The sequence below is a fragment of the Scatophagus argus genome, chromosome 8, assembly GCF_020382885.2.
Source record: "Scatophagus argus isolate fScaArg1 chromosome 8, fScaArg1.pri, whole genome shotgun sequence".
Taxonomy (NCBI): Eukaryota; Metazoa; Chordata; class Actinopteri; family Scatophagidae; genus Scatophagus; species Scatophagus argus.
The window spans coordinates 20392362-20408749 of NC_058500.1; the positions used below are offsets into that span (position 1 = coordinate 20392362).

Consider the following 16388-nt stretch of genomic DNA (forward strand, 5'->3'; position numbering starts at 1 on the left):
CATTGTTGGTTTTTATACAGTTTACTTACAGTAAGAAAATGTAAACACTAGGCTCATTTTGATACCATGGCAGGTGTAGCTATACAAAGGATGGAGGAACCAGTCTGCCCTCACTAAGCACCCACATCTCATGTGCTGTCAGCAGGAGATGTGTCAGCTTCAAAGGAACAAGGGGCACCAGGTTGTGCACTTAAGGGGAAATTGAATGCCTCATGACAGGGACATTGGCCAGTCTATCATTGTACATGTTATCACCTGGAGCCCTGTGGGGTTCTGGAGAAATAAGAATTGAAGGAAACAGAAACCATTCTCCACTATCACATCACTTCACTGATGGGAGAACCCGGACCTTATTGCTCCATAATGAATGTATGAGGCTTCTGGTGTGGGGAAACAAGATCTCAACATGTTTTGTATTTAGCTGGCCTGGCTTAACGGTAGCGAGTGCAGCACTGCGCCTCTTTATCTCATCCTGTGCTGTTGCTATTTATCCTGCTGCCAGTGCTGACAATAGTACCATTAGTCATGAGCAGCAATGGAAGGGGGCTTTGGCAGCACCTATTACGCACAGGCAACCGCCTAATATCGTTTCTACTTAATGCACACACACAGACGGACAGACACACACAGATCGAGGGGGCTAAGCCACAGCTGATGTAGAACTGAACAAACACCCACGATAACCCTTTAGATCAAAATGCGTAGTGACTGTTCAGGAGGGTCTAAATGAAATCTAGGCTTATGGTGGATTTCACTTCTCTATATCAACAAGAAAATGAGCGTAGTGTCACTGTTGTTTCATATACAATTTATTTCATTTGATAAAGCCATACACTTAGTGTGAGACCAAACATTCTAGAAGAAATGTACATTTTCCCTCTTTTTTTTTAACCATGATCTTTTCTTTCTTACAAAACATCAAATCAAAGTTACTTGTTGAAAAAAAAAAAAAATTCTACTGAGCACCCTCTTGCTCTACAGGGACTGCCATCAATCACAGGAGCACTGAAGTTCCTCTGATGGATAATGCAGCAGAGACATGAAGCCCCTTGTGCTTCGAGACAAATTTTGAGGCAGTATGAACAGGCAATTTCAGTGTTTCACCAACAACATTTTCCTCTTAGTTTTTACCCTCACTGCTCGAAGCTTTCTCCCACGTCACCCACCTGCAATTTCTTTCATTTGATCCCTTAAGAGTGTAGTGTTGTCCTGTGCTTTGCACAAGCATCTGAGTAAAGAGATTATCATGGATTTACAAAATTGGCAGAAATAAAATGGCCTCTCAAATCTTTTCAGATCAAGTCCCAAACTGCAAGAAATGAATCTCACCTTCAAGGTCATGAACACACGGCAACACTCATGTTAGCGGCCCTGCACATACAGTACAGTAGTTAAAGAAACACGGCTGAAGTACTAAGATACATTAGGGAAAACCCTTACCGAGCAGCTATGAAGAGAATGTGTCATTCATCTGTCTGTACAGCACTTCTGGAGAGCAGTAAAGCAACAGAATGCCGCTTTGAAGAGAAAATCTATTTGACAGGACTTCTAATGTAGAAAAAAGATTTAAAGCAGAATGGACATTTTCTTATTTAAAACAAACTAACAAATAACAAACATATTCTTAACTAACACACTTGTCTTTGTGTATGGTTGCTTGAAAAAGTTTTTAAGAAAATTACTGAACATGCACTCACTTAATTTGATATTATACAGTCATATATACAGAGTGGATTAGAGGCTTGTAGTGGAGAGGATTGAGGCTTTTTAAATGATTGATGAGCACTGGACCAGAGCAGAGCTTGGATAGGTACAGTACTGCTCTTCACAAAAAGTATCTTGAACCAGGACCACATTTCTTCCCATTGATTTATAGTCATAGGGTGGATTTGGAGGCACACCAAATAAGATTTTTAATTTAGTGGCACAGATTTTGATCTTTTCATGGCTTTCCAAACAGGTGGGGTCCACATGGAACAACTCGATTAATTTCTCTCAGCCTGAACAGCCATGAATGGATCAAACCTGCAGCACACGGGGGGGGGGGGAGGGGGGAACAAAAATCATATTTTCAGTTGCACTGCAAATTCATAAGCTCAGAAGCGCTGTGGGGAAAATACAGCCAATGATGTCATTTGTTTGAATTGTGCACAAATGTGGAAGAAATCCCACACTTTCCACACTGCTACTGAATTTACTCCCAACTCAAATGAATTGATGCCCAATCAGTCCTTGATGAGCACTGCTGTTCTGGGACCTTGATGAATTCCTGCTGAAGAAAGCATATTTCTTTCCCCCTGCGAGTAAACAGAATAAAGTTTCAGGTGGATAAAGATTTGCACCATATTCATGTCCAGTATTTGAACACACAAAAAGACGCAGTGAAGCTAGTGCTCTCAGTAAAAAGCTAAAAAGTCTGACTGGACAACATTTCCAGCAAAGACTTACTGACAGTTTCATTCAGTCCACACTCAGAATAAAAGAAGCATTTTCTCTTACTGGTTACAGCCCCAGTCACAAGACTTATAACATTACAGTTTTTCTGAGGGTGCACCTAATGACAGAGTAAGGCAGTGGAAGAAGTATGAGCATGAAAGGAGGGCTGTGTCATTTACAATATAGAAGCATGAGTTAATAATAAGAAGACGAGTCTTTTTTTTTGAGAGGGAGAAAAGAGACAGTGGAGCTGCTTAGATCTACACATCAGCCCCCCCCCTTTGCTGAATGTTTTGTGAGGCCAGGCCTTACAGACAGTGAGCAGCCCAAAGCCATGCACAGCAGGAAAAAGCTACATTCCCAGCACAGTTTACAGCACTGTGCTCTCAATGAGCCATATTGTATATTTCTAGGGAATATGGATTTGTGCACAGACTTGCACTATGTGGGAAGAATAGCTTTTTATGCTGTGACACACATCATGTTATGCAATCCTTGTGTAATCTATCACTCAGGTTTAATAAGCCAACATCTACAGCATACAGCTTGGCTCGTTGGTGCAGTCATTGTGGCTGTGGTTACTGTCCACGTCCCTCTTCCTTAGCTCTCTGCCTGCCTTGTGCTGCTGATTGCTGCTGTGGCTGTGGTGGTTTGGCGAAGAAGGCCGCTTCCCGTGCTCCTGGTGATGCCCGTGATTCTGGTGATGGCTGTGAGCGTGCTCTTTGGTGCCACCGTGAGACCGCTCCTCATCCCTGTCAATGAACGCCACTCCGCCCTTGGTATCATCTAGGGCCTCGAAGTTGTCATTCTGGTTACTGTTGACGTTGTCGTTCTCCGGCACCACCTGCAGATAGGCTCTGACACGGTGGTGGCGGGCACCTGCGTCATCACTGAAGTCAATGACGCGGCATTCGTAGGTGCCCTCATCAGATGGTTTGACCCTGGAGAGGCGGAGTTTATGGGAAATGTTGCTTCCTACAACCTTCACGACCTGGCAAATATATTCAAAATAAAAAACAGAAAAGTTAGAAGTTAAGAGACTGAGAAATAAATCACACTTAGCACAAGCCTGTGAAGGTTAGAATAGGATAGGCCAACTGTCATAAGATAACAGAAATGATCAGTTTAACATTAGGCTAACCATCATAGAATAATGGTTATTCTAATGCTAAATTGTAGTCTGACACAAACACAAGTAATCTGGCGTTGTAATAATCTGTTACAACAGAAAAGCAATGCACAGTTTGAAAATGTTAGGTAATCTCAGCCACCATAAACTGCTGGTCATTTCAGATCAACTAAACAACAGAGACAAAAGCCTGCGCGCACTGAATTGAGCAAGGGTTTAATTTACCAGTTACTTCTCATTTGAAGCGGGGGACTGAGCTGGTTCTTTCAAAAATTAATGAAGCCCAAATCCTTGGAAAATGACTGACATATCAGAATGATTTAGACAGTTCAAATGGCCCCAGCAGAAGGCGTGTATGTATTTTCAATGTTGGTACAAATAGCTTTGGAACAAAATGGTTAATTGGAAGTGAATGATATTTTGGCGACCAGTCCAGAGTGAACCCCGCCTCTCGCCTGTAGTCAGCTGGGACAGGCTCCAGCTACCCCCCGCAACCCTGACGGATAAGCGGTATAGAAAATGGATGGATGGATGAATGATATTTTTCCTGAAACTCAGTTCACAAATTATCATCAGGTCTATTGCCCTCATGGTCAACATACTAGAATCTAAAGCTGCATTTCACAAACAAACATAGCTGATAAAGATTGTGCAGTGCAGATGCATCTTTCATAGTCATACCAGCCACTGAATTATCAGTTGAATTGCTGTCAAGCCAATGATTCCCCAGTGTCAACTGTCATATCAACATTGGCTTAACATCTAAATTTTGCGGACGGTTGCTTGTCAAGTATAATGAGCAAAACATCACCAATGGTATCTGTAGAAGGTCTGCTTTGTTTTTGTTGTCTTTATCTTTTTGCTTTGTTTTCTCTTTTTTCTTTATTCCTTTTATTCACAATATCCTTCAGTCTGTCCTTGTGTTTCTCCTGAGCTTATCAGCTTATCTTTGCCAGCCTGTCCCTCATAGTCTTTGTCCTTTATCATATATGTAGCTGAAGGCAAGCCTTGAAAATGAAGAACCTGCAGCATCACAGCAGATGCACAAAACTAAAAAGAGAAGCCAGACAACCAGACAAGCACTTTGGGACTATCTCACAGATGCTCAACCAGTCGAGTTGTCTGGCACTATCAAATTCATCTACCAGCTACTATATGGGCTCACAATGTGACTGTGGACATTGTTGAAGATATCAGGGCTCCTTTTACTCCTTTTGCTGTCTGTGTTCCTTACACAAAGTGTAAAACAAATTTTAGATAGACATTAGTCATTTCAGCTAGCCTGATGCCATTGTTCAGTTTGCTCAGAGATCTTTACTTCATTGTGCCTAAATCACATGATTTCATATTTGTGATTTTTGATGGACTAGATTCTTCAATTCAATTCAATTCAATTCAATTCAATTCAATTCAATTCATCCATCCATCCATCCATCCATCCATTTATTTTCTATACCGCTTTTCACGGGGGTGGGGGGTTGCTGGAGCCTATCCTAGCTGACTACGAGCAAGAGGCAGGGTGGTGCACCCTGGAGTGGTTGTCAGTCAATCACAGGGCTTCAATTCAATTCCAAAAACTTTTTTTTTTATCCCCAAGGAGCAACTCAAGGGCATGTAGAGCAGTAGTACACATACGCAAAAGAGTCAGCTAAGCTGTCATCTACAGACTGAAGATGAAGTCACTGCCAGGACTTGTTCCCTGTATAATATCACCTTTCAAATGTTTTTGCACCCATGTCATTATATTTAGGACAGGAGTTAATCTAAATGATACTAAATGGTCTAAATGACCTATAAACCCTGTGACATTTTGAGAAATGAGTAGTGAAAAAGAGGTAGTAGTATGATTTTTTTTTTCCTTCTTTCTTCTCAACTTTGGGCAGAGCTATGCCAGCTGTTCACCCCTGTTTACAGTCTTTATAAGCTAAGCTAGAATAACTGCCTCCTGGCTCCAGCTAGACAGGTATCAATCTTTTCATCCAACCTAAACTAACCTGTTCCTGATTGCATGCAAGCTGAGTAAAATATAAGATGTCTCTTGCACCCAAACCAGTTACTAGTTACCCAGTAACCACCCAGTAATTTTATTCCTTATACTAACTTATTAGAACTTCTACAGATAGACAGATGCATCAATTAATACAAAGAAAGAATATGAGAAATACAGCACAGATGTCAAAACACTTCTGTAGTGTAGCCTGGATACACTCCACAGATCCTCTTAGCCAATCCCGCACACACCCCCAAAGGTGCTGCTTAATAAGTTCTGTTTGTGGCCTTGAAAGTATGAAGAGACCACATCTTAGAGGTAAAAGCTTTGCAAGTTCACAGAGCAGCACTGTTGAGATGATGAGAGTCTACATGCATCATGAGATGTGATACACCAAGCTATAAATACGACTTTGTTTACAATACACCTTTCTTTCCTGTGAGACCAGTCGAGGGAGGCTATGTGTGCCGAAGAAAGTCCCTGCGTATGTGTGACTGTATGTAAAAGCTTACCACACAATGCTGTTTTGTAGTATTAGTATTCGTGTCTGCATGTGTACTTCGTTTACCCTTTTTTTCTTTGACTATATGTATGAAGGCCAACATCCATTACATGTATACAGAAAGCTCATAATGATTTTACAGCTGCAGAGCCTGCAGTGTTCAGCTCTTACCACACAAACACACACATGCACTCAGTCACCTAAAGCGCAGCTGGTGCTTTATTACAGCGAATCAGCAGCAGCTAGCCTCTTGGGAGGAAGGAGAGATTCTTTGTGTTTCTCTGTATGTTTCTGTACACAGAAAAAACATATAACTACCTCTTTACTTGTCTTTGTCTGATATTTTTACCACTGTATATCATTTTATTTACTTTTACAGAACTGCTTTTACATACAGTGCGGTGTTGGCAAGTCGAAAGAGAGAAACTGAGCAACAGGAATAAGTTGATGAGGGGGCAATGTGCAGTACTTCCTACATTGTGATCACCTTCGCAGTTAATTAGAAGGGAAAAGACCAAATTTTGAGTCACAATATTGTCGTGCTGGCTTCCACAGTAAAAGGCCCTCCCTGCTTGTTGTGTGGACTGTTGGCCTGGGTGAGTAAGTCTCTATGGATACCAGAGGAGATATAAAAAGTTCTGCTGACTTCCTAGCCTGTCCCCTTCACTGCTTATTATTTGGATTTGACGTTGCAGTCATAAAGATGCAGGGGCGTTTGAGAACCTGAAGATGACGCAGTGTGAGCCGTGCCCCCTTGAGGGCAACACTTAACCACCCACCAGCGTGAGTGCTGCCTGCTCTTTGGCTGACACTGTAATTTTACAAAGCCGTCAAGCATGAAGAGAAAGTGTTTGTGTGTCGTCAAGGACGTTCACTGCACTTATGTGAAAATCACATCCTGGTGTATCATACAACATAAATACAACGTCTGTGAATCATGCAGAACAGAAAATTTTAATGTATTCATGAGCGTCTTATGCTTGGTCTCTTTATAAAACACCAATGCAAACATAAGGCTTTCCTCAGAGAATGACAGCAGATAGTAGTTAACGCACACTTATCTTTGTAGCATCCTTTGGCATCTCCTCTTCAGGAGCCACCTAGAAAATCAAACAAACATGAGTGACAGGATTTACTCTAAATGCTTTTAATAATTTGTTATAGCAGTGGTTAGAATGGGGTTCTAAACACAAAATGGAAATAAATACACTTGAACCCACTGGCAGACATGCATTCTTACATCACTGTCAACTATAGATACAGTAAACATAAATTGCTGACAAAGGTCACTCATTGTGCTGACAATACTAAACTCTGCAGCTCTTTTAGTTTTCTTTGTCATACATTTACAGTATATGGCACCAGCTGTTTTTGTTTCTCTTGTCTAAAAACCAAAACAGTATGAAATAGTAGTTAATATTGGGCTTATTTGTCTGATGACAAGAAATCTGACTCAAAATGAATGAGGTTGCAGACAAGCATAAAGGTAATCACTTTATTTTGAAATAACTGCTCTTACATGTTGAAAAGTTCATTATTATTTGACATCAGAGTTCCTGTTGTGAACTTACTTCATTCGTTACCCAGGGCTGTCTGTCCGTCCAGTCAAGATGGTTCCTGATGTACCACCACTGGATCTCCAGTGAATATGAGGGTGTCCCTGCCCCTCTGAAGGAGCAGGCCATCTCCACATCCTGACCTCTCTGAGCAGTCATATCATGAGGCACCTCTGTGAACATGGCTGCAAAGACACAGAATCAGACACGGTTAACAAATGCCATTCAGTGCACTCAGAAGAGAAAGTTTAAAGATGCTTTCACCAATTTAATTTTAAAAATTTTGAAAACTAATATAAATATTTTTGACTTCAGCCTAGTAAAATACAAAATAAGGCATGATTCATGGTATAAATGTAACATCATGTAATGTCATCTAGAAGTAACAGTTAATTTATCATAAAAGTTAAATCACTTTTGAGCAAAAGCCTTCATTTGTTTATCAACAGTTGATTAATTACAGCCTGACTGTTATGTTATGATTGAATATTCACAAACAAAATATTACAGCAGCTCTCACACCTGAGTTCCTTCTTGGTTATATTTTCGAGCTGCTATGCCACATTATAAGTGTGTGTGATGATGAGACTAATGAAAAAGGGGGAGGGTGGAGTGTGTGTGTTGAAGGCGGTGAGAGAGAGGAGAAAATAAAGCCTGCTGAATTTAGGTGACGGTGAAATGTCAAATGAAAGTAATGAAGGTAAACAAAGAGGTTAAAGAGGGTATTTTATGACCGTAATTTTACCTGCAAGCCCAGCATTTACTAAAACATTTGTGATTTAAATGTGAGATGTAATGTTCATGGAGATAAAAAGGCTTTTTATTTTAAATTTTCTGTGAGAACATTCAAACGTAAGAGGAGTGTTGTTTGTTTGGCATTTGCTTTACAAAATGAGGTAATGATGATGATGATGAACACAGCACACTCCAGATTCAGAAATGGAATAGTTCAACATTTTGGGAATAACGATTATTCACTTTCTTGCCGAGAATGAGATGAGAAGATCATTCTCATGTTTGGAAGACACCCTATCTATGTTTAAGAGTAGACTTAAAACCCTCCTTTTTGACAGCTGGATCCTGAGCCCTCTATGGCTCTGCCTATTGGACTGCTGGTGCTGCTGGATCCACAACCCTCTCCATGGCCCTGCCCGGATCCTGCTGCTCCTGCTCTGCACTGTTCTCTCTATCCTCCCTGCCTCTCATCTCCCCCTCTCCTTTCTCTCTCCATCTCCCTGTCTCTCCTCTCCCCTTCTCCCTCCCAGGCGGTCACAGCAGAAGGCCGTCTACACTGAGTCTGGTTCTGCTTGAGGTTTCTGCCTGTTAAAAGGAAGTTTTTCCTCGCCACTGTCGCCAAATGCTTACTCAGTGTAGGGTTTTGCCCTGGGACCTGTTTCTCTCTGATTCTCTTCTTTTTTTTGAATGTGTTTACACACCTGTAAAGTGTCTTGAGATAATTCTGTTATGAATTGGCACTTTAAATAAGATTGAAATTAACTGAATTGAATTAAATAAGGGCGGCACGGTGGTGCAGTGGTTAGCACTGTCGCCTCATAGCAAGAGGGTTCCAGGTTCGAATCCCGGTCTGGGCCCTTCTATGTGGAGTTTGCATGTTCTCCCTGTGCCTGCGTGGGTTTTCTCCGGGTACTCTGGCTTCCTCCCACAATACCAAAAACATGCACATTAGGTTAATTGGCTACTCTAAATTGCCCCTAGGTGTGAGTGTGAGAGTGTGTGGTTGTCTGTCTTTGTGTGTTGGCCCTGCGATTGACTGGTGACCAGTCCAGGGTGTACCCCGCCTCTCGCCCGTAGTCAGCTGGGATAGGCTCCAGCTCCCCCGCGACCCTGACGGATAAGCGGTATAGAAAATGGATGGATGGATGAATTAAATAAGATGCTTCATTCCGGAGTCATTTGGCTTAGGAAGATGGGCAGTCTGACTTTCGAAAGTTATATGAAGCTCTTTGGTTGTTTAAGAGAAAGCTATCTGTAATCCGTCTTCTTAAAATGAATCTTAAATTATAGGAAAATTAATTAGCTGACAGTCAGTGAGGAGATTGTTAGCATCTAATGCTGAGGGTGCAGACAGCAACCAACTGAATGCTCCTCCCTTTACCCTCCCTTTCCAAGTGTGAAGGAGAAACTACAATGGATGCTAAAATGGTTTGCTCATTCTGTTATACTTTAGAAACATGGTGGTCCAACATGATGGACTCTGTGGAAGTACCTCCTCACTCAACAGATAGAAAACTCCCTGAAGAGGATTTTTAATATCTACTGACTTCAAATCTGAAGTTAATATATGAAGTCTAAATAGGTACAGAGCAAGAGAATCAATCCATTTTTATAATCGTGGGGCTGGAATGTTGTGAAGAATTACGTGAACAATCAGTATTATTACATATCATATTAGTTGTAGTTCTTAGGATTTATTGATCGATGCAGGACGCTGCTGCTCAAGTATAGTGGAAGGCACAGCCCTCAAAGAAATGTGCTTACACTGGTAACTTGTCAGTTTTATTTCACATTTTGTTTGGGTGATAAACAAACTAAAATATTTTTCATTCTAATTCTGTCACTGGAATTTTAAGCAGTAAAATTTAATTTCAGAAAAAAATGATTTCTAGGCACATCAATCTGTAGAAAACCCCAGGGCAGACCCAGAACAAGCTGGAGAGATTATATTTCACCCAGGGGAAGCTTGAAAATGCTGCTATGGAGAGGGATGTCCAGACCTCCCTGCTTATCCTGCTGCTGTGATCAAGCTCCAGATAAGCGACAGAAAATGAATGGACGGTAATCATTTCCGTTGATTCAAGTTTGGCTCAAAAGAGTAATATTCACTAATATTTTTCCGAAAGGGATGTAAAAGCAAGCAATGACTGAGTGCTACTAAACATGTTTTTTTTTTTTTTTAATTTAATTTAATTTATTTTTTTATAGAGAATGCAGCTTTGGCACGGACATTGAGGGTCCAGTGTGTAGGATTTAGTGGCATCTACTGTTCAGGGCTACTGTAGACCCCACACCGTGGTGTGCAATGTTGAGACCAACTCCCTCTGTAGATATAAAAGACTCATTCTAAGTTTTTAGTTTGAGGTGATTATACACTGATATTATGTTCTAATAGATTCCCCTAAGTCCTGCTCACTTTACCTTTAACTATATATTAACAATTCCAGGACTCATAACCTCAGTACAGTTTTGAACAGGAAACTGTGAAACAGATAATGATGTAAATTTAGTCATTCCAGCCATTCACCAAACACCTGTGACCCCACAACACAAATATTTGAGGTTCATATTTACTAACCTCTTAAGAAATACATTTGGCTGTGTATAACTGCATGCTATACATTAACTGTGTGCTCACAAGCAGCTTATAGCATGTAGTGTTTGTGCTGACAAAATCAACTTTAAAGGCTTCTTTGCACCTTAATTTGCTGATGATACCAAACAGTGTGAAAGATGAGTGTGCTAGATTCAGGTGCACCAGTAGCTAAATTTAAACCCACATTCTGAATACTTTGGTCTCCACCAAGCTGTGGAATATCATCAAAACCAAACCTAATAAACTGTCATCCTCACAATGCACCAGGGAACCATGGATATTGGTTCAAAGGGAGCCATAAATATCTTTTACTCATGAATATTCAGTAACATTTATAAAGAGAGGATGTTAAATCTATTCATCTTAAACAATAGGCAAAAAAGACACACCAGCACATTATACTGTATCTTGCTATAGTACTTACTGGTCTGTATGTTATTAGCCTCTCAGCATTTTACTTACTTTACGTCTTACTTGAATTGATTACAGTATTATCTTCAAGCTTTAGAAAGACAAGACTTGTTGGGACCATCTGTAAACATGTTTTTACACCAACTTATGAAACACATTTTTTTCTTCGATCACTGGTAAAACCATCAAAGTTATACCATTGAAAAGCCAGGTACAGAGGAAGCCAAGCAGATCTATATTGTTCTAAATTTGCCAGCTCATAAATGACACACTGATCAGTGAGTTCTGATGAACTAGAAAATCCTCTAACTTGCAACAGCTGAATTTCCTTTTACTTTTTATGTCTTTCTGCAAAATTACAGCTTTTCAGCCAGAATTTTCTCATCATTCAAATCGAACCACAGTCTTAACTGGAACCTTCAAATTGAAAGTGAGCCTGGCAGGTCATTATTTCATACAAGAGGAATACATTTTTAAGAATGTGGGTGCTTTTTATAAAATGACAAAATGTGTCTTAAAATGCTTAAAAACTTAAAAAGCAGAAATTGAAGGATAATGGTACAGTGAACATGCATGCAATTTGCATGAAATTTCAGTCTTAACTTAAGAAACAGTTGTTTGTCAAGCAAATCACAACTAAGGTCCATTTACTGGCATAACCACATCTCAGGCTTCCTCAGCATATGGTGTTTGCTCAAACTAACTTTTTACATAGCTTTTATCCAGGTCTATGAAAGTGGATTTAAGTTAAGATATTTTTCTTTAACAAACGTACATTTTGTTTTATATTTGTGATAAAGCCGCTGAGACTTTTTTTTTTATCTCAGTGTCTGTATTATTAAACTATTGCATTATAATAAGATATATAAGATATAAGATAAGTAATCCTTTATTGATCTCCAAAGGGTAACTTTGAGATGTATATTACATTGTAATTATAATGTGTGCTCATTGTTTTTAAATCAAGCTTTTCATTTGTAGGAGTCAGACTGTGCTATAAGGTTACATAGTCTTTAATTAACAGTATACAAACAGCAGTGGTGGCTTGGTTTCAGACAATTAAATCATTTTAAAGAATCATTCAGTGGTCAGAATGAAATTTTCTCACATCCAGCACACCATTGGAGAAAGCTTTGAAATACAGAATAGGAGGAGATAGAACACATGAAGGACTGATTTACAATAAACACTATTGAACATTTTTATGAACTGTTAACATGTAGACTAAAAATCAAGTGACACGCTGAACTTATAATGTAAGGCAACCGCAAGTTCATAATTCACTTCATAGGAACTACACTTTCTATGCTGTGACTGTCACAACATTTTCCACTCATCACGTGGAAATTCCCTGTGAAATGAGTGGCTAACATGCATTTTCTCTCTGGGGAAATCCCATGTCACAGATGAAGAGTTTTATTTCAGAATGAAATCAACACCTTTGGGTTTCCTGTTTCTTTAAAGTAAAGTAAAATCTTCTGTTTAATATCACAGAAAGAATTTATCTGCTTGTGCCAGACAGAAGAGTTACACTTCAGAAGACTGTGTGTGTGATTTTTAAATACTGAGCTATTCAAAGTCGAGTCCTTCTGCAAACTTTAAAATTTCTTAACTTTAGCCGAGGGCTCCTGCTCATAGATTTGTCTGGCTTATTCAGTCAATAAAAGTGAGTTAAATTTGCACCAGCTAATTGCTGATTTTCATCTGGGTTCATAGATTAACCTTGACTAAGGCTGCGCTATGGATCTGTCTTGTATTACCAGAGAAGTACAAGCCTCAAGTCATACATCCCTCTTGTACATTGATCAAATCTGCTTGTATTTTTCATTTGTGAAACACGAAACGCACCAGGTATCGATTTGACATTACGCAGCTGGAGCCAGCAACAATGTTCACAGCCCCTCTCCTGCTGATAATATTCAAAGCTGGGACATAAAAAATAAAAGTATTAGATAGAGCCTCTGAAGTTGCTCTCAGCAATGATAATCTGTCTTTTCCCGCTTAGCTGTGAAGCCCACATCGTAAAATCCATGTGCGTTTTCAACCTAATACCTCACACATTTGAAAACCACAAGGAAGTGTGATAGTCATCAGCAGTCCATTATAATGCAAAGGAGATAATGCTCACTGAACAATTTACAAAATCCACACAGCAGATGCTAATCTGATCATATGACATGCTGTTTCTCTGTCTCAGGTTAACTTCTTTTTCTTCATTATAATCATTTCAGAACATGGTTAATTCTTAAAAAAATAGCCTGCACTGGAAATGTGTGACAAATTACAGGAGAATCTCACATTCCAACTTTAAATTACTATCTCTTGCTTCCGTGCAGATCTATATCCACCATTGATTCTGTTGTGACAATGATTCAAAAGGGTGGCTATCTAATGCTGTATCTCTTTGTAATAGTCATCACTAATCTCCACAGTGTCATTGTTGAGGCCATAAAAGACTGTGATGAGTTGGGTCTGCTGACCTTGAAGCATTATCATTATTGCCAAGATAAACAGCGGAAGACTCTTGGGCAATTGCTACAAATCTGTGCTTGAAAGCTACAGCGAAGCACCCAAGTCAGACTCTGTGTCAGCCCATTTACCACAGGAGGAAGGGGAGCTAGATGGAGAAATGAATATTGGAAGAAGAGCTTTCATGAGATCGAGAAAAAGAGACTGTATATGTCTGTGTGATGAACGAGAAAATAAATCATGACCAAAGACTGAATTAATGAGTGGGTCGATGTTTATGAGAGTGAGGCTCTGTGTATTTGTGAGAGATTAATACATTGCAAGAATAAAGGGAGGGATTAATATGAGACTGTGTGTGACAGAGAGAGGGGGACACAATGTGTGAGGTAGCAGATAGCTGTGGGTGGGTGCTGCAGTGACACCTGTTATCATTTATTTCTTTGAGAAATGGAATGTGGTAATTACAAAAATGATAAAAGGGGAGCAGGTGATGTTTCTATGTGGTGTAGTCTCATTCCACCCTAAACTCCTGCCTTACTCCATTTAATAGCTTGTTTACACATACTTTTTAGAAATAGCTCTAAATTTGGAGGCCATTGTTTTAGAGTGATAATTTAAAATAAAAATCACAGATTTAGTTAAGGGTTTTTTTTTTTACCCCAAATGAGTGGGAGGGAAATATTTGTGGCAACAGACTGACAAATCAATGCTCAATAGACTGAACCATTTCTCTTGTCAAACTACAGTTTAACTAATAACTTTAAGGCTCCACTAATCATTTTGTTTTATAGAAACACTTAAATTATTCTATGTAATAAGAGAGGGGTCAGTCGTAGTGATTAACCCACAAAGAAGGAAGGAGGTTTCAAGTTCAAATAATTCTGCTTTGATATTTGTTTAATACCATTTAGACATCCCAGTATTCTGTCTTGCTGTTTTAGTGGCCAGTTAAATAGCACAGAGCTGTCTTTAATGATATTAGTTAGTTATTAGTAATGTCCAGCATTAGTTTTCTGCCCCACGCATATGGCTAAAATGTGACCTGAAAATTATATTATATTATATTATATTATATTATATTACATTATATTATATTATATTATATTATATTATATTATATTATATTATGGGAAAGGGAATTAAAATATTATACAACTAGCTAAATAAAAATAAAAAGGATATTCAGGTTTTTATGGTCAACAGTGCAACTTTAATTATTCCTAACAGATGCACTCTATTATGACACTCATAAATAAATAACTTAAAAAGTATTTTTATAAGGTTGCATACTTTACCACTGCACAGCTAACTATAGCTTTTGCTTTATTAGTGGATAGAAAATTAATTGTTGACAGGTTGGACAAAAACATCTAATATCTACAAATCCGCAACAAGTAAAACATAGTGAAACTGATACAATCTGTTAAAAGACAGCGACATAAAAAATATCCTCATATGTTCATGTTTTTGGTCTAATCATATGATTGTTGACCTCACCCCATATGCCACAAGCATTAGCACCCAAATCATGGGAGATAAGTTGAAAATTTGCATATTCCTACTTCTACTTTCTGCATTTGTTGCAAAATAGATGTCACCAGCTGCATGACTGGGCACTCGGCGGCATCATCCACTGAATGTCAATGCTGTTCAGGGTGTGAGATGGCTGGTGGTGCATCAGGCTGCATACTGTACTCTCAAGAGCTTTTCAGCTTCCTGAAATGGCTTCATAGCAGCTGAGGAAGTGACTACAGCACAGCGTGACTCACTAGCTATTATAATGCTAATTAGGCTGATGCATGTGCATCCTTTGTTACACTCTGAGAAAGTGAATGGTATACATTGCTGTGTTGCTCATTTACAGTTCTGCTAAACAGAACTGTATTTTCATCACAATTTTGTTAATACTCCCTCATAGATAACTTTGATATATATAAATGTAAATATTTTGTAGTTGGTGGTGACATCTATTCTAAGCTTGCTAAAAGGAAATTGAACAGTGGTTTCAGCTGAATCTCAGTGCAGTTCATTATGTGATCAACAGAAGTTCCATAATGTGTACACATTTGAAGAGCACTGAATACGAGTGGAGCCAGAACACTGATTCATAATATCTTTATCGCTCTTTTAAAATTCCTTTCTACAGTTGATGTCACTATGGAAAACCTAGGACATGAGAGACAACCAAGGTGGGTACTCTATGATGGAAAAATATATACAGGGGAATTCACTGTCCTCATGCTCTTCCCCACTGGGAGGTCAGAGGTTCAGCTCAGCAAGAGAAGGTCAGAGTTTAATCCTTTTCAAGGACTCCTCAAAACAGAGGATGCATTCAAATCTGTAGCCACATACTTTCAGCATGATTTCTCTAAGCAGACCTGTGACTTAAAGGCCATGTCATTTATTTTAGCTCTACAACAAGCTCTACTCTGAAATCCTTGTTGGTAGTAAGTACGAAGGTATACAGCTTGTATCAAGTGTATGAGCTTATCCAAGATTAACAGATGGGAACTTTGTGTGTTCTGGATTTCGCATATGTTGTCATAATTTTTGAGACTTTCCCT

At 39.2% G+C, this 16388-nt stretch overlaps 1 protein-coding gene across 1 annotated transcript in view; it reads right to left on the bottom strand.

The window, feature by feature from the left end:
- Positions 1-791: 791 nt before the first annotated feature.
- The window catches only part of LOC124063710 (V-set and transmembrane domain-containing protein 2-like protein), a 51895-nt gene continuing 36298 nt past the window's right edge, over positions 792-16388 (bottom strand). Inside the window, exons 2-4 of the mRNA XM_046397636.1 lie at positions 7629-7798; positions 7113-7157; positions 792-3427 (exon numbers count right to left, since the gene is read on the bottom strand). Of these exons, the coding sequence (XP_046253592.1) occupies positions 2969-3427; positions 7113-7157; positions 7629-7798 (674 nt within the window). The 3' untranslated portion in view covers positions 792-2968. The remainder of the gene's footprint in view (positions 3428-7112; positions 7158-7628; positions 7799-16388) is intronic.